Raw genomic sequence first — 25,814 nt, 5'->3', positions numbered from 1 at the left:
TCTGTGGATGCCAGGCAAACGCCGACTAACACAGCTCTAGCCCCGCACTGTGCTGCTATCGTTTAATTTTTAAGTTTCAAAGTACAAAAAAAGTTTCAAACTACAGGACCAAAGTACATGCTTTAAAGGCTACTGGTGTGAAATGTTAAAAATAACATTTTTGACAACTTTTAAAAAACAACCCAACAATTTTTTTTTTAAACTCTTAACTTAGGTGTGCGTGTGTCGAGTGTGTGGAGACCAGAGGACAACAAGGGGGGGGAGGGGTTGGGTCTTTCCTTCTGCGTGTGGGTCCTGGGGCTGAGCCTGGATCATCAGGTTGGGAGGCAGGCTCTGTCAGTGCTCATTTTATCTATGTATCTGTGTACCTGTGTGGACGGCAGAGGACAACGTGGAAGGATCTGTTCCCTCGTGCCCTCTGTGGGCCAGGGCCTTTCCCTGCTAAGCACCCCGCCAGCCCAATAAACAACTGGCTTGAAGTCAGAGAAACAGCAGAGCCCAGACCTATGCATTTGCTTCACCTGCTCTTCACATAGGACAGTCTTGTGTGCTCAGATGATATATTAATTTTATTTCCATTACATGAACTGAGGAGGAAACACAAACCGGGACTGAAATATATTACAAGGCATTGAAGGGAGGCGCATTTGGCTGCAGACCAGAAAGTACCTGAATGGTCTTTCAGGACTGTGGCAGAGGCGATTCACTTTCCCCCACTCCCGTCTTCTTTACAGAACACCCTGTCCGGTCAGGCTGGGGAGGGTGGTGAAGGCCCTGGGCTAACACTCCGGGTGCTCCAGGAAGTCCTGCTCCACACACTCCTCCAGTCGCTGCAGCACCCGTGGGCTCTCCACAGGGAAGCCCTGCTCTGAGGTTCCCGGCACATCAGGCAGGCGGCTTTGGGTTTTGAAAGCACAGCTTAGGGTCCTGAAGAATGGCATCAACTGCCTGACACAGGACACGGAATGGTGGCGCAGAAGAGGAAACTCTTGCTTCCTGGTGACCTCCTCAGAGGGGCCAGTGTCCTGGAGAGAGACCAGAGCCATGCAGGTGACCCGGCGGGCACCGAGAGGCCTTCCCAGCACACGCCCGCAGAGGGGCGTCAGCCACAGCCAGCTAACACACAGAGCTCCACAGTCCAGCTAAGTCTTCAGCCCTTCACCCCAAGCCCGCCCAGCCCCAGGCTCTTGCCATCCCTCCAACAGAACTGACTCAGAACCATAGAGCAATGTGGGAAAAAGCCAGCTTCTAACTTCTAACTTCACTGTTCCCCAGGAAGCCTTGCTTCCCAGCAACCGCATGAGCAAGAAAACGAGGAGGGAACTTCTAACCGCAAGCTTTAAAACTAAGACATTCTGAAGGTCTTAAAAATCAGCAACGTTAAGGACTTTGCCACTGCGTAGTCTACCCTCAAGCCCTGGCCTTCCGCCTCTGCTTCCCACGTGCCCGGCTTACTCTGCTCCACTCTGGCTCAGTGTACATAGGGACTCAAATCCAACCTCGGGCATTCTGCGCGCCAGCCAGGGCCCTGCGCTCCAGGCCGGCACTCTGCATCTGAGCACAGCTCTGGCGTGTGAACGCTGCTTTTGAAAGGAAAGCACTTACCCCATACTTTAGTCTCAGAAGCTCGAGAATCCTGACAGTATGGGGTTTGCATTCCTGGTGATTCTCCTCCAGCTCTGACAGGCAGGCAGGGTGCTCAGTGTCCACCTCTGGAACAAACGCCCACCTGTAACTGCAGGGAACAAACAAGGCCGGCACTGAGGCGGGTCCTGCACACTGCTGCAGAGAGCGCTGGCGCAGGTGACACTGTACAGCTCTGGCCTGGCGTCGTCACACAGGCACTAGACATCTACAACACAACCAGTTTCGGGGGCTCATCAGCTCTGCAAGTCCACCTCCCTCAGCTGCCCCGGCCCAGTCTCTAGGCCACAGACCTAGGTCGCCATCTTTGTATGTGCAGGAGAGTATGTGCATCTTTGTATGTGGGGAGAGACAGGCCTCCCAGAGGAGACGTCAGTGTCTTGTTTCCTGTCCCTGCTGATGGATGTCTCCTGTGCAGGTGTCTACTGCTGTCTGTGCAGCTGTTGCTGATGGACACCACACACACTGTCACTGTTCACAGTGTCCACAGGAGCACCCCCTTTCCCATGGCCTCCTTCGGCTACCATGAACACAAGGGAAGTTTCCTCAGGTCCAGTATGGTCATGCACAGCCTCTCTACATGCATTCACACAGAGCAGAGCAGAGTCTGTGGCAAGTGCTGGCTATGTAGTGATAGCAGCCTCCACCCAAGCCTCTATCTTCACTAGGCTCCATGTGATGCTGCCCAGATACAGATCTATCCCAGCAGCCAGTGCTCTGTGCTCCCATTGCTATGGCGTGGTATTTTCCAGATTAGCATTCAAATGGAATGATACTGTGTGTGTCCTGTTCAGTCTGGCTTCTTCCACTTGATAACAGCCATTGAAGAGAATGCACAAGTGTTCAGCCCATGACTACTCTCTTTGTTGGAGCAAATTAGAGACCAGTGGCCGATGGGCCAGGCATGAAACTCAAGGCAGAACAGCTGTGTAAGCCTGTGGGAAGTGTGTGCCAAAGAGCCCAAGGGACTTGGAGAGGCCACATTGCCAATACAGCTTTCACGGCTATCTAACTGAGGCAGACAGAAGTCCAGTGAGGGCCACTGCTAGTGACCCATTTCACAGGCACTCAGGAGCAAAAGCCATCTCAGCAGACGGTAAAACACTCCGCATAGACAACTCACAGACATGACTGTGAGGCAAGGCATGAAGCCACAGCTGTCGGGGAAACCTGAACCCTGGGCTGTGGTCGCCTCACAGATGCTCAGAGCGCTTCGCAGACACACGCTGCACAGGAAGTGGCGTGCCCAACAGCAGGGAAAGCCCGCCTCCAAAGGCTGTTCAGTGCCCTCTGACTTACGTCTGAAACAACGGCATCTTGTCGGGTGGGAAAGAAAGCGCTGTGTCCAGGAATTTGCAAGCGGAGAGGTACATGATGAGATCACTGGCGGCCACAGCCACACCCGAAGGCCCATTCCCATCAGCAACCGGGATTTTTATTCTGTTTATTTTGTTGTTGTTTCTATACAAAATTTTCGAAAGGAAAATTTCGTTATTCATTCACATCTTCTGCACTTAATTTGCTCAGGAAAAGTCCTCAAGACACATTTTTCTGCTAACAAATCTTCAGAATATGGGCACAGTGAGGCATGCCGCTTTGAGGGGTCGTGGAGCCGGGAGGACTCATTCAAGGCTATCCTCAGCTACAGAGCCAGTTTGAAGACAACTGATGATACATGAAGCCCTGTTTAAAAACAGGAGGATCTAGAGAGTTGGCTCTGCAGTTAGGAGCTTTCGCTGCTCCTCTACAGGACCTAGTTTCAGTTCCCAGCACGTACACTGGGAGCTCACAACTGTCTGTAACTCCAGTTCCAGGGGATCTGATGCCCTCTGCAGGCTTCCTCTGGCACTGCATGGACATGGTATACACACAGGCACACAGATAAAATGAACACATACACCTTGAAAAGAGGGCAGAAGTCTCCACTAGCTGGTCCAATCGGGTCTTGCCAGCAGCCAGCAGGTGCTGTGTGGCTGACAGCCCACCCGAATCTCCCTCCTCACCTCCCAGCGTGCACTGCAGAGCTTGCATGACCCACCTGGATTCATCTTCCTCCTTCAGATCTTCCTCAAGCTGTATGAACGTCTGGATCTTAGGAAGAAAGCATGTATTCTGGTTACTATTTGAGGGAGATCACATTTACCTACATTTATCGATTTATGAGAGACTAGTAGGCCAGGTGTGGTGGCGCATGTCCTTAGTCCCAGCACTCAGGAGGCAGAGGCAGGTGGATCCATGCTAGCTTGGTTTACACAGCGAAACCTTATCTCCAACACTAAACCAAACCAAATACCCAGCAGATTGGAGTCCAGAAAGAGCCTAGCAAGGGGGAGTCCTGGGATTGACCATGAGCACCACAGATGAAGAGAAAAATCAGCAAAGAGTATCAAAGTGTGCTTGGGTACAGGTGGGAGAACACAGAATAAAACGTTCTCTATTTAGCTGAAAGATAACTCTGTGCCGCCAACCTGATTAAAAATAACAGTTAGACAGAGTTAGATGCCCACAGAGTGGCATATTACATGACAATGAAAATCTTTTTTTTCTGGGAAGTGGTGGCTCACACCTTTAATCTCAGCACTCAGGAGGCAGAGGCAGGTGGATCTCTGTGAGTTCAAGGCCAGTCTGGTTCACAGAGTTCTAAAACAGACAGTACTACACAGAGAGCCTGCCTCAAAAAGCAAACTCCCAAGCCCCCAAAAATAATAAATAAAGAAAAAGAAAACACATTTTAAAAAGCTCCAGCCTTGCCTCACCCTGAGACGAACGCACTCACCAGTTCGGAGACCATGATGGGCCACAGTGAGGTCAGGTGCTGGGGAGAGATTCTTAGCAGCAGAACTCGGAAAAAGAGAAACATCTGTGCAGCGACCATGGACGTCTGTCCGACCCTGAGGTTGTCTGTCAGGCGCTCTAGGGAAAGAAGATTTTAGAGAAATTACAAGTATGCACTTTGGGGTTCTTGTCAGCTAAGACAGAAAAACCAAATTGCAACTACAACTCTTAACTGTATACGCGTGCCCCAGGGAGAGGCAGGATTGCCACAAGTGCAGGGCCAGACTGCTCTACAGTGTAAGCTCCACGCTAGCCAGGCTACAGGGTGACCTCTATCCCCATCTTAAAAAAAAAAACAAAACAAAAAAAAAAAAGGAGGGGCTGGGTGTGTGTGGTGGTGCACACCTGTAATCCCAGCACTGCGAGGCAGAGGCAGGCTGATTTCAGTGAGTTTGAGGCCAGCCTGGTCTACAGATCCAGTCCAGGACAGCCAAGGCTGCACAGAGAAAAGGAGGGGATGGTGGAGGGCGTGGCTTGGTTAGTACGGGGCTTGCCTAGCATGCATGGGGCCCTCAGTTTTTTCTTTGCACCAAGTGAAATGGGCATGGTAGCACACAGCTGTCAGCCACAGAGACCTGGAGGCCAGCCCCCTGGGAGACAGGGGGGCAGAGAGTGTGTGATTGTGCCATGAAGACCATCTTGCTATGTAGTCCAGGTTAGCCTCCAACACAATGAGCCTGTCTCAGCCTCTCAAGAGCGTGGGTGTGCCGCCAGGCCTGACTCTCCCACCGATCCCCTTGGAGGTAAAAACCGGTCAGTTTCTCACGGCCGTCCTTGTGCGATGCACCTCACCTCACGCAGCTGCTGTCACTACAACCTGCAGCCGCTACCGCTGCACACCTTCCCACTACCAACCTAACAGTGATGACCGCTGAGCAAGCGTGTGTTCGCTCGGCCCTCTGGGCACCCCGATCTCCGTCAGTGCTGCCCGAGGGTGCTTTCAACCAGGGAGGAAGAGCTCAGCATCAGAGCCCAGGCCTGCCCTTTCAGGACGGTGCTCGCCCGAGGCTAATGGGCTCCTGTAATGAGCTGCCTGCGTGCTGACTTAGAACCCTAACTAGAACTTAGAACCCTAACTAGAACTGCTTGCCATGTGCACTACGTTAAATCATGCAATATGAATACGTCTCAATCCTTAACTTCCCATCAGCCACCACCCCTAAAAAAAAAAAAAAACAAAAAACAAAAAACCCTAAAAGCATGAGTTTTCCATTGTTCTTGGGATTTGCTCTGGAGATCATTCTAGAGAGGCTCCTCCCCTCTTCCTACCCCTCAACATGGCTCTCATAGCATTCCTCATCTTTTAATTTCTCACTCCTTTAAAAAATGATTAGTTTTTATTCATTTTAACTCAGTGAGCTGGGTGTGGTGATGAATACCTCGAATCCCAGCACTTGGGAGGCAGAGGCAGGCAGATCTTTGTGAGTTCAAGGACAGCCTGGGCTACAAAGTGAGTTCCAGGACAGCCAGGGCTACAGAATTCTTGAACTCTCTCTACCACTACCACACACACTGTGTATATGTGTATGTGCACATGAGTGTGGGTGCCCAAAGGGCCAGAAAAGGGTGCTGGATAGCCCTGCCTGAGTTACAGGCAGGTGTCAGCGGCCTGGCTGGCGTAGGTGTGGAGAGCTTGGGTTCTGTGGAAGAGCAGACTCTTAGTTGCCAAGCCCTGTCTCTCTCCAGCCACTACACTGCAACTGTAACATTACACACATGGCACACGTGTGTGGGTGTGTGTGATGTATGTATGAGGTGCATGCTATCATACTGCTTGGCTCAGGGAATGACCTGTCAGAGCTGTTTGCTCAAACTCTACTCACCCCTGCTTGAGAAAGGCTGCTGTGCACTTTTATTTACTTTTTTTGGCAATACAATTAAGTTATTGTATTGTACCGAATAGTCTGGGCATGTATACATACCCACTCATTACATCTGGCCTGCCATGATGATACACTACGGGAGTGACTGTGTTCTGTAGGCAGCAGCCTGCAGTTAGAAGCTTTGTGACCTCAGCAAAGCCCAGCTTCTATACTCCACTTGCAACTTTTAGCCTATACGTCATGGCTATACGTCAGGGAAGAGGAGGCGTCATCAGACTGAAGGACTGGGGTAGAGTGCACACGTCCTGCTTAAAGAGAACTAGGCCCTCACAAGTGGGTTGGTATGAGTGAAGGGACAGTTGGGTCCCTTTTATACTCAGAACAGATGTGGCGAGAAGGACCTGTCGCATGCAAGGCTGTCAGCCCTGAGCTTTCCATCCCCAGAGCTGTGAGCTAAGACACTTCTCCTCGTAAGACAGCACCGGGTGGGTCTCCTGCCGGACACGGGGCAGCCTGCGACGGGCTCTTACCTTGAATCAGGGGAAGGTAGAGGTGGTACTGGTCAAGCTCGCCGCTGAAGACGGCGAACGCCTGGCGCTTCAGCAGCATGGCCTTCTGCTCACAGCTGGAGAAGAGCTTTAAGGAACTGCTCTGCATGTCTGGAACAAACACACAGCAGTCAGCTGGGTGCAAACCACAGTGGGGGAAGTGACTGGAGTCACCCGTGACTCCCTCCTCCCTCTGGAAAGTCGGTGTCTTCTCTGAGAACTGCAGAAATCAGTCACACATTTTAAAAACGCCCATCTCAATCAGGAATGGTGGTCCATGTCTACAATCTTATCTCTTGACAGGCTATGACAGCAGGATTGCCAAGAGTCTGAAGCCAGCCTGGACTATACATGAGTTCCAGGAAGTCTGGGCCACAGAGCAAGACCCTTTCTCAAGAAAAGAAAATGCCAAAACCAACATGGCAATACCATCACACCCAAATTGCCTCCCAAAACAGAAAAAATTCTACTCATTCCATTAATGACACACACAGGGAGTCGAGAAAGAGCAGCGGTGTGAAAACAGCCTCCTAAGTTGGACAGTGCTGACCTGTAATGTCGGCATTTGGAGGCCAAGCAGGACTGTGAAGCAAGCAGGGTGACACTGCCTCAAGTCTAGAGGCCTAACAGAGGAAGGCAGACCTAAGCTCTTCAACGAAGGGCGCCACGCCGTGGCCTAACGGGCTCTCGGCGGTCTCTACCGTGAGCCTCAGGGCAGGCCTGCCGACACCCGGGACTAGGACGCTCACGCAGTCCTTACGAAATGGCCACAGCCCTCAGCTCTTCACCCAGCGTCAGAGAGGCTGACGAGCCGGGCATGGCATAGTGGTGCACGCCTTTCACCTCGGCACCGGGGAGGTTCAGTGCAGGGAGTTCCAGAACAGCCGGGCTGCACAGACAGATCCGTCTCCAAAAGTCCGATGTGGCAAAAACTGATTGTGAGGGAATTACAAGTGTGACAGTTAGCTCGAAACTTACTCATTAAATCCTTAAACATTGTCCTCTCATGAGTCAGAAGATGGTCAATGATGGACTTCCAGCTGGACGGGGAAAAAGCAAATGTAGTTAGATACGCAATTGGCGACAATCTGGCCGAAAGCATTGAGAAAGTAACAAGGCCTCTGAGGCTCTAACAGTGCTCTGCGGGCTGGGAGGCTCAGCGGGGAAGAGTGCTGGGGTGCAGGCCTGCAAGTATATGGGCCCCAGCGTACCCCGATCACCTGTAAAAGCCAGGCCTGGATGTTCACGCCTGCAACCCAGCGCTGTGGAGGAGGTGGGAGACCTTGCCGGCTGCTAGCCTACTGGTCAGTGGGGGAGCCTGACTCTCGGCGGGCAGCAACAGCAGGACACCAGACACCTACCTCTGGTCTCTGCACACGTGCACACTGGAGCACGCACACCACACAGTATACTATAGCGCACAGCACCCCACCCCCACAGCACCCACAGCACCCCACCCCACCCACCCCCACAGCACCCCCACCCCACAGCACCCCCACCCCACCCCCACAGCACCCCACCCCCACAGCACCCACCCCCACAGCACCCTCACCCCACCCCACAGCACCCCACCCCCACAGCACCCCACCCCCACAGCACCCCACCCCCACAGCACCCACCCCCCACCCCCACAGCACCCCACCCCCACAGCACCCACACCCACAGCACCCGCACCCACCCCACACCCACAGCACCCACACCCACCCCACACCCACACCCACAGCACCCCCACCCCACCCCACACCACACCCACATCACCCGCACCCACACACATACACCACACCCACACACACCACCCCACACCCACACACATACACAACCACACCCCACAGCACCCCACACCCACAGCACCCCACACCCACACCCACCACTGCACAGTACACCACACCCAGCCCCATACTCGCACTGCATCCTCACACACAGGAAATGAGTATGTAAAAAGAGAAAAAAGAAAAAAAGCCATCTGCTCTCTGAAGTCAGTCACCCACGTCTGTCAGGAATGGAGTTGTGGAAAGAAATCCGAGCGCTCGTGAGAACACTCCAAGGAAACAAGACCAGAGTCTTGTGTCTCCGGTTTTTCTTTTTCTTTTCTCTACATAGCCTTAGCTGTCCTAGAACTCCTGCTGTAGACCGGCTGGCCTCAAGCGCACAGAGACCTGCCTGCCTCTGCCTCCAGAGGGCTGGGATTAAAGGCCTGTGCACTACCACCAGCCCAGGCTCAGGTTTTTTGAGAACTGCTCTTGGAATGTTTTCGTGCTCCTCCCAGGTGTGGTGGGCGGAGTGAGTTCACCTCAGACTGCTCATTACTGCTTTCTGTTCTAGTCAACTACATGTTTAAACTATCCTTTGCCCGCCTCTGTGGAAAACATGGTTTTTCTGAGGGTGGCTTCTCCTTGTGACTGCACACAGTTCGAACTTGTGAGAACTTCACTCAGGAGATGTTTCTTACACCTCAAGAGTATAAACTGTGATGCGCTGAGCAAAGCCGGCTTTTGCGTGAGTTACCGGCTCCACTCTCCCAGGTCTCTCTGCCTCTAGAGTGCTGACACACTCATGATTTTGTATGAGGACATGGCTCCGCAAAGGCTTTCTTCAGAACACTAATACATGGAGGAAGAGCACGGACTCCCTCAGGCTGTCCGGAGCCTCCACATGTACACTGTGGTATGTGCCCTATACATGTACACACAGACATATCAATGTGGAGAGCGGCTCATTTGTTGGGCTGCTTTGTTACTGAGTTCTGAGCGAAAAACATGCTTTCACCCTGGCTGCTTCCTGGAGACAGGGACAGGCCAAGTCCACTTCCTCTTGTCTGTGTGAGGTAAACAAGTTTGACTTCTCCATGAACCCCTTCACTGTACTGAGGTGCTTTGCTCTGACTATAGAAAGGGGCTGTGGAATAAGGTGGTGTGGCAGTTTCTACTGGCAGCCCTCTCACACTGATCCCATGGGTAGTGTGCTGTGGTCTTTTTGTTTTGGTTTGTCTTTTTTTTTAGATTTTCTTTCAATCCTCACTCCCTACTCAAGAACTGTTAGACTCTGCCAGTGGGCTCCGGGATATCAAACAACAACCTTTAAAGTGTTCTTGAAGAGGCCCATTTAAGAACTAGGAAGGGGGCTGAGCTGGTAAAATGCTTGTTGCATATGCATTAGGACCTGAGTCTGAATTTCAGCGCATGGTGCTGCCTGCCATGCATGCTCATATAATCATACTCAACCAGAAGCCTGCACGCATGCCTGCACACATACACGCATGCATCCACGCACACACCCAGGACGCCTGTGCTGAGGAGCCTCTGAGCATGCTTCCTGGTCTCTGAGGAAAAGGCATAGGAACAGCTGGCTCAGTGTGCTGCCCTGTGACCCCCTGGGGTGTCCACGACCCGCCCCGTCCCATCACAGAGTGTATGAGCCTGGAAGCCAGGCAGAGATACTGCCCGAGCCACCGTGGGCTCTCACCTCCATGAGGGGCAAGTATTTCACGTCTAAGATAAACAGGTTCCTGGCTCTCCCATCGTGCTCAGAACCACGGACAGTCTCCTGATCTAGTACTGCTTCTTTGGATACAAAGTTCCCTTGGCATTCTGCAGGAGAGAACGCCTTCACGAACACAGGATGAACACGCATGCTCGCGATAAGGACTTCCAAGGGGGTGAGGGGATGCTGCTGTCCACTTTCCTTTCAGCACTGGGGATTGCGCAAACCCAGCGCACATGGTTTCGTTTGTTTGTTTGTTTTTCATGACACAGTTTCTGTGTAGTCCTGGCTGTCCTGGAACTCACTCTGTAGGCCGGGCTGGCCTCGAACTTAGGGATCTGTTTGCCTCTGCCTCCTGAGTCCTGGGATTAAAGAGAGCACATGCAGATGGAAGCAAAATTCCTTACTGAACACAAGCAGTATCCATCTGAAAGAAAGTGGGGTCCAGAAACAGCTCGAGCACCTCCTTCTTCCACGCCCTTTTGGTGTAGGCATAGCCACTCAGGGGGCTCAGAAGCTGGGCACTGGCACGGAAGCTCGGAGCGTTGTACGTGCTGAGGAAGAGAAGGTCAGCGTCAAAGCGAGCCCCCAGCTCTCCTCTCAAGCAGCCGCTTTCTGGGGGTGGGATGGTGGCATCACCTGTGGTTTCGCAGATAAGGGAACACGTAGTACAGCAAGCGGGAGATCAGCGGCACTGCTTTCTCCTTCTCGTCACTTCGGTAGACCATGTCCAGAAGAGAGGCCAGAACCTGAAAGAAATAGGGCAGAATCCTCCTAAGAAAACAAGAGATGGAGAGATGCTCAGATATTAAAGAACACTGGCTGCTCTTCCAGAGGACCCAGGTTCAAATCCCAGCACTCACATGGCAGCTCACAACTGCCTGTAGCTCCATTCCAGGGGCTCTAATACCTTCGCACAGACATACATGCAAGATGCCAATGCACATAAAAACAAACAAACAGAAGAAAACAAGAGATGCCAGCCAGTGGTGGCACACACCTTTAATCCCAGGACTTGGGAGATGGAGGCAGGTGCATTTCTATGAGTTCAAAGCCAGCCTGGTCAACAGGGCGAATTAGGATATCCAGGACTGCACGGGGAAAACCCTGTCTCTAGACAAAGAAACAAACAAACCAACTCCCTATCCTACATCCTCCCTCCTCCCCTCCCCCACAAAGAAAACAAGACTTCTGAAATGGCACTCAAAAGTCCCGTGCTATAACCTGACGCCTATTCTAATCTGGTGTGCAACATGACCCAAAGATCTCCGTGTTGGAACCTGTGGCACTACTGGGAGAGGCCTCGCTGTGGAGGTGTGCCCTTGCTTCCTGAACACCTTAAGTGAGGGCCAGGCACCTCCACATGCTCCCAGCGTGACACTGTGCCTCCCACAGCCCAGAGCAACACAGCCAACCAGGCAGCCTGAAGCTGCCAACAACCTGAGCCACACAGACCTTCGCTTCCTTTAAATGAGCTTCTCAGGCATTGGCTGCAGCACAGAAGCCAGGAGGACACAACTCTGGACTTCTCAACTCACAGGAGGGTGCGGCCTGCCTGTCACCCAGGATGAATCCCCGCCTTCACAACGGTCCAACTCAGGAAGCTTTCCACAAGGGACCACTAGTCAGGCCTGTGCTTACCTCTGCCAAGAGAGAGAGCGCTTGCACACTGTAGATGGAGGGGGCAGAAGCAGATACCATCTCTGAGGCCGCGGCAGCATCTGCTGACAGAAAGAGGCGCTTGTTCAGCTGTGAGGGGGTACCACTTCCAGGAAGCATTCTCCACAGCATGGTCACTGTGGCTGCAGAGAGAAGCTGCAGCATCTGCTTTAATTTCCCATTCCAACCACGAAGGATGCCCGAGTTAGGTTCCCATTTACTGCTGTGACAGGGACCGAGACAAAAGCAACCCGGGGGGAGAAAGTTCATTGCAGTGTATAGCTGCCATTCTCCAGGAAGGGAAGGCAGGGCAGGAAGCTGGAGGCAGGACATGAGACAGACTATGGAGGCATGCTGCCGGCTTTGCCTCCTTCCACAGGTTAAGACCGCTATCGCAGGGGCAGCACCAGCCTTATTAGTCAGGGCCTCCAACAATCACTAATAAAAAAATGTCCTACAATGCAGGGCGGGGGTGGCACACGCCTTGAATCCCAGCACTGGGAAGGCAGGGGCAGGAAGATCTTTGTGAGTTTGAGGCCAGCCTGGTTTACAAAATGAGTCCAGGATAGTCAGGGCTACACAGAGAAACCCTGTCTCAAAAAAACAAAAAAACAAAAAAACAAAACAAAACAAAAAAAACCAAACAAAAAAAAAAAAAAGAAAAAAAGGGAGAAAGGAAGGGAGAAGAAAGAAAAGACACCTACAGCCAACCTGAGGGAGGCATCTTCTCGGCTGAGGTGCTACTTCCCAGCTGTCTTAGCTCTGTCAAGGCATATAACCTAACCAGGACAAAGACTGTAGGTGGGTGTTTGGATCAAATACACCAGTAGCAGCTCCCTGCGTCACTAAGCTCAGAGTCCGTCTTCGGCTCTATTCCCAGTCTACCTATGTCCTTGTCATGGCGCTGGCATCCATCCTGCCTCTCATCCATCAGCAAATGTCCTCGACTCTACTGCCTCCTCCCCTCAGAAGAACCTGCCTTGGAACAGGAAACACTGACTAAGCCAGTGAGCTTCAGCATGATTATGGTTCGTCCCCTCTGGAATTACCACACGATCAGTGACATTTCAACACGAATGTGCTGAAAGCAGCAAACACAGAAGCTGAACACAACCTTCTAAAGGGAATCTCCACCATGGACATTGGCTGATGGGCAATGACGTGTGTTGTGTGTTGTCTGGGTCAGTTAGGGTTGGTTGGAGCCAGGGACTTCTCTGAAGATTTCTTTGCAGTATCCCACTTATTGGTATAATGCTCTTGTGCATTGTATACAATTTACCGTTGTTCGTTCAAATGCAGCTTTCTCTACCCAACTATCTGGTTTCAATCTGAACACTTCATTATGATGTTTATTTTAAGCGTCACCTGTCTCAAGTTTGTGTAAACATGCCACCATTTGTTCTCTGTGTTGTCAATGAAACAACCGGCCAATGCTGTGCAATAGAGAGAATAGGGTGGGGCATCCTGATCTGGAGGGGAGGAGAGAGAAGAGAGTGGGAGAAGTGGGAGAACAGATATGGGCAGGAGATGACTTGGAACCATGAGAAGAGACGAACTAGACCTAAAATATGATTAAAAACAAGGATAATGTGGGAAATCTGAATGGGAGAAAAGTATGCAGGCTTAGAGGTCTAGAATGCAATAAGTATTGCCCAACACTGTGCTGGGGAACGTGGCGGGAAAGGAGGTGGAAAGACTATATGAGCCAGAGGACCAGAACACCTGCTGCTGGGCTGTGTCTCACGGTCATGACTGGGAAGCTGCACCCACAGAACCTCAACAAAACCCTGCTGAGAAATCAGTCCTCTCCAGGAACGAGCCACCAGTAGCTTATCCAGTTCCGAGTGCCCGGCCCTAAACACACACAGGACAACAGCCAAGCAGGGTGTGCAAAATTCCCAGAAGAGGTGCTGGGGTTGGTCTGGAGATACTGTGTACTCATGTGTTAATTGCTTGTCCCCCACCCCCACCCCCAAATGCTCATGTTTTGTAAACCTTGCATCCCAAATCTTTATAAGCCTGACTGGTTAATAAAGTTGCCTACAGCCTGGTTGGGCAGAGGAGAGGTAGGTGAGGGGAAGGTTTGTGGGCCTGTGGGGTCACAGAAGGACCATGAGGAGGAGAGAGAAAGGAGAAAAGAGGAGCAGGTTGCCATGGGCGGGCTAAAGCAGGAGCACACATGTGGCTGAGAGCAGCTTGCTCTGAGGATGGGCCTGATGGAGCAGGAGCAGCCCAGGTGGAACCTGTACAAGTATCTGTGGAGATTTGGGATGGGAGCAGGCAACACAGCCTACCGGGTTGAGAGCTGCCATCCCTGACGTTCAAAGGCTATTTTAAACCTAACAAGTTTCTGTGTCTTTTATTTACAAAATAGCAGGTTAAGAAATAACCGATGCTGTATTAATAGCCATTAATAACTACTGACAGCACACCCAGCTTCTAAACTCTGTGCCTTCTGGGGCCTAAAAGGTGATGCCTCCCCGAGATAGTGTCATCAGGTTGACCTCCGTCACTGAGCAAGCGCCCAGCAGCAGCACTTGTGCAGCAGTGAGCGGTGCCCAGTACATCAGCACCCACAAAAGGAGGCACAGCACGTCGGTGGAGCGCACGGCTGGTGGTAATCACGAGGGCCAAGTCTGATGCCAGCACCGTAACCAAAGACAGGCACGGTGGCTGCCCATGTGGCCCCGCGCTGGGGAGGAGGAGGTGTGTCTCAGCAGCGTGGCAGCCAGCCAGCCCGGTTAGGAAGTTCAGGTTCCAGGGAGTAATACCTGAGGCCGCCCTCTGGACACTTCCCCCAACAACCCCCTGCACTGTCGTACACGAGCAAATCACAACAGCATCACTAAGGGACAGAGCATCACTATTTCTCAGCTTCCCAGCAGCTGTGTCAGGACTGACGGGCCAAGAGGCCAACTATGTCTGCCCAGCTCCCCGTCCTTCCTCGTTCTGGGAAGAGAATTCCTGTTTGGGTGGCAAGGAGTACTGTGTGGCTACACTCTTTCAAAGATTTTTATTTTTGTTTTTAATTACATGTACAAGTGTGCATCTGAGTGTGCACATGCCTGGCTGACTGTTGGGCGATGTTCCCACACAAGCCTGCCATCTTGGTTCAGAAGTTGACCATGGCAGCCTATGTCCCTGGCAGCTCTGAGCTTGTCAGAGGCAGTCAGACTTTCTAGCTGGGGTCCCCAGGGGTCACACCAGATGACGGCACTCAGATTAGTGTCCCCTGTGGCTAGCATCAGGGACACTTCCTTCTGCAGTAGAAGGAGCATAGGAGACTCACAGCTGGACAGTGTGACTGGACAGCAAGGAAACAGTGTGTGTTCCAGACTCCACAGGAGTGGCGCACACGTGAGCTCAGAGAGCCTGGCAGCGCAGGTCTAAGCGAGATGGGGTCTCAGTGATGAGAGGACGAAATGAACTCGACCCCCCCCCCAACCAAAACACTTTTGCAGTTGACATAATTCACAACTGGAGTCTCCCTGGGTCCATTAACGCCACTTAAGGGAGGTTTCACGCCCAGCAGTGGGTAGTCAACACAAAATGAACCCGGTGGGGTTTTGTAGTTTTGTCTCATATTGGTGGTGTGCAGGTGGCCCCACCAGCCTGCCTTTCAGGGCCCTAGCAACCTCTGATGTCATCACCTGCCACCCCAGGTATGTGCGAGATAAGAAGACCCCACAGCCTCCCTGGTTCTCACTCCCTCTCTTGGTTTCACTCACTTTCTCTGTCTCTCTTTCTCTCTCTGTCATGGGTCCCCTTGTCCCCCCACCTTCCCACAGTAAACCTCCTTTATGCCAGATCTGTCACATGACACATTAATCATTATTATAACCTTGGTGCCATGACGGGGCTCTCCCATTGTCTTGGCACATGGGGACCCTTCTACACCCACCTGCAGCAGATTTGTTTTCTGGTCACCTAAATTGCTACATTCCTGCGTACAACACTGGGCAGCGTGAGTGGCAGTGGCCGGCCACTTTCGCTGACCTTTGTTTGGACGCTTTCCCTAGCTGTGCCTCCTCTTCTACCAGCATGGTTTTCCCCCTCACTCTCTATCATTGAAAGTCCTAGTACTAGGTGGAACCCTCTCTCCTCAGGCGTCTTCCCCCAGTCCCTGACAAGCCTGTGACAACCCACTTGGCTGGCTTGTACCAACTCACTTCTCCTTCCCCTGTGCCCTTTGGGATACCTGGGGCCAGGCCTATGACTGATTTACTTCTCTCTTCGTCCATGGGATGCTGTCCCCCATTCAGGACTCCAAGCTCCCCACCTGGATGCTTTTTGGAGAAACTTGCACCCCCATACCTGGGTTCTAAATTCCCTCAGGGCACTGCTCAAGTGATTGACGGAACAGGAAAAACTGTCCTTTCTTCATTCCTTTCTTTCTCCAAATCCTGTTTTGCTTCATCTGGTCACTCTACCATGCTGTGTATGCAGCAGGTCACAGCTGGATGGGAACACAAGATTACAGCGCACGCCTGCTTCCCACAGAGGCTTTCCCGAAGCAAGCCGCTTTCTCAAGACTCCTCCTGAGGCTTCTGCAGACCACTTGTCTGTTAACTTGGTTCTAAATTCTACTTAGAGTCCAATTTCTCCACGTGGCTCTGGCTCTCAGCCTCTCCACCTGGACCTTTGCATGGCTGTCCTCCTCCTGCTGGAGTTCCAGGCAAGCCAGCGCTTTCCCCCTCTTCCTTAGTGAACTCTCTACAAATCCTGGCAGCATTCAAAGGCAAAAAAAATTGGCATGCCTAATTTTCAAATTCTTACAACCACAGACAAGAGATTCCCAGATACCTACACTCTGCTCTATGTTCCCAAAGCCTCTCATCTCTGAGGCTCTACTTCCCAACTCTTAAAAATCTGATTTCTTCTTTGCACTCTGCTCTCAAAAGAGAAACACGTATCTTAAGACTATACCATAAACTCTTATCTAAGGATTTCTAATCTGCTTACTGGGCGCAGTGTTTCAAAGCTAACTATGTGTGCCCATGTGTCTGTAAGCAGCCGTGCTGACCACGTGGCTCACGGGACTCCACCATCCTAAGAGGACCATGTGGGGCAAAGCACCAGTTAGAAAGCCTATTCTTAGTCCCAGTGGACTCTCTATTATTTTATCTCCTTTTTGATCAAGAGAGTAACAAGTCCCACTTTAAACTGGTATGGATTTTTACAGAAATTCAAAGTTATACTTTTCACAATATACCGTACATGTGAGTCAGCCCTGGTTCACAATGCTCTTTACGTGACGGTGAGCTTTCAAGGTTGTACAGCTCTATTCAGATTAACAAGCTAACCTAAATGCGTGTCTACCTACGTCTCTGCTAGTTGTTGGGTGCACACACGAGTGCCGTTTCTTTCTCTGGCCGCCAGCTGCCTGTGCTGGGCACCTTCAGGCTTTCTGGCCAATGGATGCAGGTGCAACTTTAAAGTTGTTTTATGCTGTTCTACTGTATTTCGGACTCTAGAAACGGGTTACTGCTCACCCCTTCTCAGACCCAGGCAGTATTTTATGGTCCAGGCCAATACAGGATGAAGTGAAACTCTTAACTCGGGGTCAGTAGTTAAAAGGTTGTGCTTTTATGTGACATGATTCCAAAGATACTTTAAAATTGGAATATATTAATTCTAGAGACATTCAATTGTTTGTAATATTAGAACTTGGTCATTATGCTCTATCTTCACTCTCAAGAGGTTAAAAATGACTGCTTCAAAATATGTTGGTTTTGCTAACATTACTAATTTATAGTAAATATGGCTTTAGATTTTTATAAACTATAGACTTTAAACTAAATCATACAGGAACTGTTATTTTCTATATTGGTACTCCATAAAAAGGTCAAAAAATTCCCAGTCTCTTTATGGGTATAAGAAGGTGATTTAAGGTATCAAAAAGAAATAAAATAAAATAAAATAAAAAGAAAATGATTTCTTTCTGTTGCTATGCTACTGTGGTATTAAAAATGTTCATAGCTAGCCAGGAGCGGTAGCGTACGCCTGTAGTCCCAGCACTCAGGAGGCAGAGGCAGGCAGATGGCTTGTGAGTTCGAGGTCAGCCTGGTCTATAAAGTGAGCCCAGGACAGCCAAGGCTATATAGAGAAACCCTGTCTCTAAAAACTGTTCCAAACCAAGCCAACCCAAGAGCTCAGCCTTGGCTGAGACGAGCATCCCTTCCCACCTCCTCCACATACCCTGCACATCTTCTTCTGCATCAGACTCTTCCAGAGCAACCTGAGGCTGGGCTTTCACCTCCAGGTTTCTGCTGAGCCAGCTGGTTTGTTCCAAGGAGGAGCCGGCAATGGTCCCTACAGCTTCCAGGATTTTCTGAGTGATTTCCTGCAGAGTTGGCAGAAGCAAACAGGACGTGGTTAAGGAGAAGGAAAGCTCAGGTGCACAGCACTGTCTAACAGGAACAGCATGCAGGCTAGCAGGACCTCTAACACAGGAAGTCCTTACACTCCAGGGAGCCACCGAGACGTGAAAAGCAACTGGGAGGACGGAGGTTAATAACAGGCTCTCTGCCTAAAAACACAAATACAAACAACACAGTCCTCACTGAGACTCTGCGGCTTGTTTCTGCCCTGGCTTTACGCTCCCGTGTGTGCTGCTCACTTCAAGTCTTCACTTAGCACATGCGGCTGCCGGCTGCCGTGTTCTCTACAGAGAGCGGAAGTCAGCAGGACTGAGGAAAAAGACTGCTTTCTGGGTCTCTTGCATCATGGTTTGAGGACGCCACTGTTTGCTAAGCTGCAGCATTAGTCATACCAGGCCAGGCAGAAAGTCACCACGGAGCTCACTGGCACGGCGGTGACCCATGCTCTGCCGTAGTCCTCACACGGAAGCAAGGCAACAGCGACCAACTGCGTCCTGCTGCTGGCCTCCCCTTCCACTCCCGACAAGGAGCTGCTGGGGCGATTTTTATCCTTTACTTTTGTTTTCCTCAGCCTTTCTCTGTTTGCAGAACCAGTGCTCCCAGCTCAGCTCACTGGAACGCACATTCTGCTTTATGAGATGAAGAAGTGCCTCATTCTAAAACCACAATAAAGCCAGTCAGGGGCTTTATAAGACGAGCTGTGTGCGGAGTGCACACTGGAAACCCCAGCACTCGCTCGTCAGAGGGTATCCAGCCAGGGCTATACAGTTAGACTATCTTAAAGATGTCTTTAAAAGCAACTGCTGTAGCTTTGCTATTTGCCTGAGGAATACATCTTTTAATAATAGAAGAAACAAAATGAGATAAAGTGGCTGTTGTGGGTGAGGTGACCAGCCGTTAACAATTAGAAGCATCATCAGACATGAGCGTGGCCAAGGTTCTGGGCACGGGCTCTGTGCAAACACGAGTGTTAGGATTTATTTAAAAATGCCATGCACACATAGATGTTAGGGTTCAGAAGATGCTGTAGTGACAGCCTCAGCCTCAAGTAGCACACAGGCAATGAAAGGCGTTTATTCTGCAGAAGTCCAGCATGCTGGGGCCACCATCCAGGCAAACTGGAGACTCCAGACAAAGCCGCATAGGTCTTCTTATAGGAAACTTGGGGAAATTCAGTGACACTTAGGTCAACTTTATTGTGACTGGCTCAGGTCAAAAGCAAGGGTATGAGTGCATTTATGATTGGCTAGGGCTAGCTAGGGCTTGATTAGGGGTTGGGGGCTCTCTAAAGTGGTCCAAACCAGCCCAAATTCGTTGGTGGTAGGGACATCACAAGGGTCAGTTCTTGACTGACTTGTGTCCAGGTGGTCAGTGGGCTGCATTCTTGTGTTAAGAATGTTCTACTACAAGATAAGGCTGCCCAGAACAGATGTCCCTTCCCATTTTTTTGGTTATCTTTAGGCTGTTTCTTGGGTGGGAGATTTTATGATCTTGACCAAGTCTATCTGAGCTAACACATAGAATGCTGGCTTCCACTAACACAGGAGCTAAGAATGTCGTCGGATAGCGTCTTGGGCTATAGAACAGCTCCCTTCCTTTCTTAGTACCTGCCTCTCTGGTGTAGCCACCAACGTATTTTAAAACTGCCTTGATGTATGACCTTCTTTGCTTTGTAAACCTATAAAAATTATGTGAAACCACTTCCTTGTCAGAGCGCTGATTCCATTCCCCTCTGCCCCACACTGCCAAGCCAACAGCCAACAGCACAACCAGTCACACCACAGTGCTGTGATAAAGCCCTAAAAATTGGTATCTGCTTTTGAAAAATCTTTTCTAGCTTTGGCTTTCTATAGTTAGCAAAAGTGGGAGGCCTCCCAAGCCCTGGGCTGTGCCAGGTCACTCATCTCAGTAACCGAGGCTCGTAGCAGTGTCTAGCTGTGTCTGAGGGCTGAGCTCCATCCTTTCTAGAAGGCACACCATCGCTGTGGTGTACTGAAGCAGAGACAACAGTGTCTCTCCACTTAGTTTTAGCCAAACTTGTAAGTAAATCCACTTTCTGATTTACATAAATATGTTACTTTATGTGGGTGTTTTAACCCAAAGCCAGGCCTGGCGGCAGGGACTTCTGGGAAGACTCTGGTAACCACAAACAATTCTTGATGGTGTCACTTGGCTGTGTCACTTACAGAGTTGATGCTAATCGCTCTTTGGCCTTGGACAAAAGTGTCAAGAGACACAGAAAATTAACTGCCTAGCAACCCAGAGAAGCTGATCTGCCTAGAAGATTCTCAGGTCAGCCAAGCTGCCCGGAAGAGCCAGAGACCAGCCAAGCTGCCTGGATGAGGCTTAGACCAACTGAGCTGCCAGGAAAGAGATACTCATCAACGCGTAAGCTGCCTGCAGGCTGGCAGGGAGGCCTATGTCCCCAGCTCTCGTGGGCTGGGAACACGGGGTGGGCTTTGAGTCACTTCTGGTCTGTAAGTTGCCCCAATAAAACCCACTCTTTCACAGGGCTGGGCTTCGGTGGGATCCTTCCTTTGGTCTGTCATTGGTTCCCATCTAGAAGATGTGTGTTCATACCTCTTCAGGAACAGTGTCACACAATAGACTGTATGTTAAGTACAGACTTAAACTGAATTCTAGAGGTTTGTAATTAAGTGCTACTTATAATTATCAGAACTTTCAAAATAATTTAATTTTATTTTATGTGCATTGGTGTGAGGGTGTCAGATCCCTTGGAATTGGAGTTTCAGATAGCTGTGGGCTGTCATGTGGGTGCTGGGAATTGAACCTGGGTCTTTTGAAAGAGCAGACAGTGCTCTTAACCAGTGAGCCATCTTTCCAGCCCTAATCAGAATTTTTAAACTTAAGAAATATCCTTTAGTTTGGTCTTTTTTCCTTTGTGCCCAGCCCAAAGCAGGCACAAATAGAATAGGCAACAGTGGATTAAAAGGCACAAGGGGCACACAGGCATGTCATCACCGCAGCTCTCGGCACGTATACAAGCGCTAAACCACACTGGGAGCTCCATACGCTGATGTTTTATGAGAAAGGGTTTATATCTACTTTATAGCTGGCTATTAAAAAAGGGCGGGGTCATTAATATTCTGAGAAAAAACTTACCGCACATAGGAATCTAGGGCTTCACGCTTAGAGCACAGCTTTCTCTGACAGGTCCTGGCTATGGGCACAGGGAAGCACTCTGCAGTGTGCAACCACTGCTAAGCTGCCCATGCTCCAACCAGAACTCCTACCTGCTCACGCACAGCCCTCATCATGCTCAAGAAGAGGCAAGCACAGGAACGCTATACTAACTCCAGAAACCGTCTGTGTAGCATAAAAATGTGTTATGCAAACATAAAATTATGCAAACAGACGAGGAAATATGTTTCCTTCAGGAATTGGCTCCCTGGAAGTCCCTGGCAAAATACCCTATTGGAATATGATGTGCTCTTATAATCCTGCTTTCTCAGATGCAAGACTGGAATTGATGAGCTCCTTTTTTGCTGTTTCTCTATGATTCTTGAAACAGTACAATTAACTATTCAAGGAAACATTTCTAATAGATCACTAAAAGCTTTAGCAGATAAGAGTAGAAGGAAAATAGAATTTTAGGAGAGGTAATAAATCAGATTCAGCATCAGGAATTGCTTGTGGAAAAACCAAACATTGTAGGTAGTAAAAGGACAAGAGTTTTAGGGCTTTCTAAAGAAAATGTTTAATCAGGATCTGTTAGGATAAATGCTCTGGATATTCCCACTGCAGTAAAGCTACTACAAAACTATTACCTAACACAGGTATTTATGATGAGGCAGAAAGAAGATAGGCAAACATAGGAGGTCAAAAAGTTTTATATTATACTATAAGTTTTACAGACAGGCTAGCTCAAGCATCTTATCTCTAAGGAAAGATTGTAAACCCTTAGCAAGCCAAACAGGAGGAATTCCCCTCAATGCTTAGCTCCAGGGGGGTTGTAAATCTTTAGCCGACCTAGTTCTGAGGATTATTAACAACCCCTAATTAACTAACAATAAACTACGTAAACACACCACAAGTTTTACAAGCCCCTGGCCCTCTACTCGCTAAATTGGCAAACAAGTCACTAGTTCTATGTTTGCTCTGCTTAAGAGGCTGTTGGGCCAAGATTTTTTGTAGACACTGCCTTTTACCAGATGGCCTTCAGTTAAAATATAAACTTTGTAAACGTTCCGGGGGATATGTCAACTTTCAGGTGCTTCTTTGTAAGATCGCTATAACAGTGTTGGCTTGACTTCAGTAAAGCGCAGAAGGTCCAACCAACATTAAGTGGTGCGGTCTCTGTCATTCGCCTATCTGTGCCTTCCTGATATCCGAACTCTCTGCACCTGACGGGGCTGGTCTGTGGCACAGGAAGACAGCATGGGCGGGCACCAGAGGGGAGGACAATGGTGGGGAGGAGGGGGCTCAACAGGATCGGGAGGGCGAAGAGAGGGTGATGGTGAGTGAATGCGTGAGACAGACAGGTATGAATCTATTAAAGAATAAATTTTAAAAAGATATTTAAATTAAAGAACAAAGGTTTTTATACAGCAAGAAAAGCTCTTATGGGTTTCAAAATCAGTAAACTGAAGCCACTGTCTGTTTTAATGCTGGTTTTAAATTTCTTTCTTTCTCTCCCCCCCCCAACCCCCCGGCTGGCCTTGGGCCCAGAATAATGGTGAACTTCCCATCCTCTGTCTCCTGAGATTCGGGGTGTGGGAGTGCATCTAGCAGAGTGGATTGTTTCAAAGACTCTTAACTGTACTGTTTGTAATCACCTGAAACCTACAATACAAGGCACAACTAATAAATTATCACTTATATGTGTATGCTACTATATATATATTTTTTTTCTGAGACAGGGTTTCTCTGTGTAGCTTTGGTTGTCCTGGACTCACTTAGCAGACCAGGCTGGCCTTGAACTCAAGGTCCACCTGCCTCTGCCTCCTGAGCGCTGGGACTAAGGGCATGCACCACCATGCCTGGCCATATGTGTGTTTCAAGCAACGGAATCATTACTCCCCAACAGCAACCCCTAGATCGTGCCTCACTGTTACTCAAGCGTGTTTGGAATACATCCTGAAACCAAGAGAGATGGTTTGGCTTGAGCTAGTGTGCCGCCTCATGTTTCGTGGAGAGCCTCCCATTTTCCCATCTTATGCATATTTGGGTGTGCTTATGATTAAGATCAAAGGCATAAATAGCGAGTAAAGTCTAGGCCTGCTGACAACCAAACTCCGTCTGCTCTTGAGCCCCTAAAAGGAAGTCTCAAACAACAGAATTTTTGAGCACCCTCATTCAGTGGCTTGCTGTCTCTTGACAGCGTATATAAAATTTCCTTGATATTTTTCTGAACCTACAATACACTTATTTCAATTGCTTGAACTGGACACCCAGAACTTGGAATAGCCAGCCTGTAGAGGAAACAAGGCCTTGTGCATACAGCTGACCTCTTTGGGAAGCCAGACTTCATCTATATCTCTAGAATTTACTTATTCCAGACCCTTTCCCCTTAAAACAGCGAGCACTGCGTTTAGGCCACAGAACCATCCTAACAAGTGAGGTCACTGTGCTTTACAACAGCCTAGGTGACTTCTATGTTCTCTTAGGGCCCGACTCCCACAGGCAGTATGTTTAGCTCAGTAAGCTCCCGTGACCCTAAATCTTTGGCACTATCTCTGAGTCCACAGGGACAGATGCAGATGTGCTTTGTAAAAAATCTCAATGTAAGCACGCCTTAAATTGCTCTGCGCTTGGAACAGAGTTCACTGTTATCTGAATACTTCTTTCCAAAGTTGTGCTGTGCTTAAATGTGGCTAAAACGATCTGGTCAGACTCTACAAGCCTGGGTACAGCACAGGCTATGACAAAACCGGGCTGAGCTGAGTTTCATTCTTGTCTCCTTGTGGATTTTTTCCTGCCTGCGGTGAAACCTGGAAGGAATTACCCACCAGTCCAGCCCCTGACCACTGGACGCACCTGTATTAAAACACTTTACAGTTCTGTGGATTTTGCCAGAAGCATTCTAAAAACATTACTGTAAATAAAAACAACTCTAGCTGCTGCCTGATTTTATCCGCTTGCACACCCAAATGTGCACAGGCTATTAACATGCAGTTCCTCAGCTGGGTATGGAGGGTGATGCCTTCAGTCCCGGGAGCAGAGCACGTGGGAGGGGAAGGCAAGCAGACCGCTGTGATTTCAAGGCCAGTCAAGGCTACACAGAGAGACCCTGTCTAAAAACAATCGAACAAACAAAATCCCAGCAACTGAAATTCTATGTGATTAGAATCCAACTGAATTTGATGGGCAGCACAGGGCAGAGGACCCTCCATCTTGTTTTCTTGCTGAGGCCATTTTTGGTTTGACTGGAATCTGATCTCCTTGATGGGAAGCCCCGTGGAAAATTACCCAGCTCTATTTTAGGAATCCAAGGTCAAGACGCCCCAGCTAACAGCCTTCCTGCACAAAACCTCTCCCTGCAGCTGCGTAGAAAGACACTGGGATGTGGTGTCTGTCTTCAATGTCCCTTGGTCTAAGTGCTTGAAGCACGCCTGGGTGTAGCTGGCTTTGTACGAGCCGGCTGCAATAAAGCCTTTCAACTGGCTCTAAACCGTGCCTGAGTGGTCATCTCTGCTGGGCTCCCCACAACATTTGTAAAGTCTACTTTATCAGATTAAAAAATATGAGAAACTAAATTCTAGTAAGGAACTTGTAACTTTGCAATACTAGGCCCAATATTTTCTGATTTTCTTAAATGTACTGTTTTGCTTTCTTGAAAAGGCCAAGTAGCACTTTTACCCTGGTTTAGATAAAAGGACTTTGTAGACCAGGCTGACCTTAGAGATCTGCCTGCGTCTGCCTCCCAGAGTCCTGAAATGAGAGGCATGTGCCACCACTACCAGACTAAAGAGGACTCTTAATAGAGAATTCTTTAAAAACAATTTTTTTTTTTTCTCAAGACAGGGTTTCTCTATGTAGCCCTGGCTATCTTTGACTGACTTTGTAGACCAGGCTGGTCTTGAACTCACAGAGATCCTCTGCCTCCCTAGTGCTAGGATTAAGTGCATGTGCCCCCGTGCCCGGTTCTTTACAGTGTTTTAATTTGCTCTTTTGTGTCTGAGTGCTTTGCTTGCATGTGTCGGTGCACGACGCATGCCTGATGCCCACAGTGAGAGGACTTAGTGGCAGCGCACTTCAGCAGGGCGAGGCCAAGGGGTGCCACAAGATCCCACCATGCAAGAGAGCTCACACGGGAGGCTTATTGGGAGGATTGAAAGGCCATCTCAGAGTGGGACATGAGACAGGCAGACAGAGATAGACTCAGAGAGAGAAAGACAGAGATAGACAGACTCAGGGAGAGATAGACTCAGAGAGAGACAGACAGAGTGAGTGAGCGAGCAAGGGCATTGGGCAACTGGTGACGA

General features: G+C 49.7%; 1 protein-coding gene across 4 annotated transcripts in view; it reads right to left on the bottom strand.

The window, feature by feature from the left end:
- Positions 1–551: 551 nt before the first annotated feature.
- Positions 552–25,814, bottom strand: part of Dop1b (DOP1 leucine zipper like protein B) — a 90,270-nt gene continuing 65,007 nt past the window's right edge. For 2 of the 4 annotated variants that reach the window (XM_060370761.1, XM_060370763.1), the window contains 11 exons: positions 18,188–18,332; positions 11,972–12,054; positions 10,970–11,079; positions 10,738–10,884; positions 7,829–7,890; positions 6,833–6,961; positions 4,421–4,557; positions 3,683–3,735; positions 2,944–3,105; positions 1,606–1,735; positions 552–1,025 (listed from right to left, as the gene is read on the bottom strand). In XM_060370761.1, coding sequence (XP_060226744.1) covers positions 780–1,025; positions 1,606–1,735; positions 2,944–3,105; positions 3,683–3,735; positions 4,421–4,557; positions 6,833–6,961; positions 7,829–7,890; positions 10,738–10,884; positions 10,970–11,079; positions 11,972–12,054; positions 18,188–18,332 — 1,404 coding nt within the window. In that variant the 3' untranslated portion in view covers positions 552–779. Of the gene's footprint in view, positions 1,026–1,605; positions 1,736–2,943; positions 3,106–3,682; positions 3,736–4,420; positions 4,558–6,832; positions 6,962–7,828; positions 7,891–10,737; positions 10,885–10,969; positions 11,080–11,971; positions 12,055–16,303; positions 16,446–18,187; positions 18,333–25,814 lie in introns of those variants that run through there. The other 2 variants (XM_060370762.1, XR_009587051.1) reach the window with 2 other exon arrangements.

This window comes from Meriones unguiculatus, chromosome 17, assembly GCF_030254825.1.
Source record: "Meriones unguiculatus strain TT.TT164.6M chromosome 17, Bangor_MerUng_6.1, whole genome shotgun sequence".
NCBI classification, from domain to species: Eukaryota; Metazoa; Chordata; class Mammalia; order Rodentia; family Muridae; genus Meriones; species Meriones unguiculatus.
The sequence above is the reverse complement of the archived record's forward strand: the minus strand, read 5'-3'. Positions and strand labels throughout refer to the sequence as shown.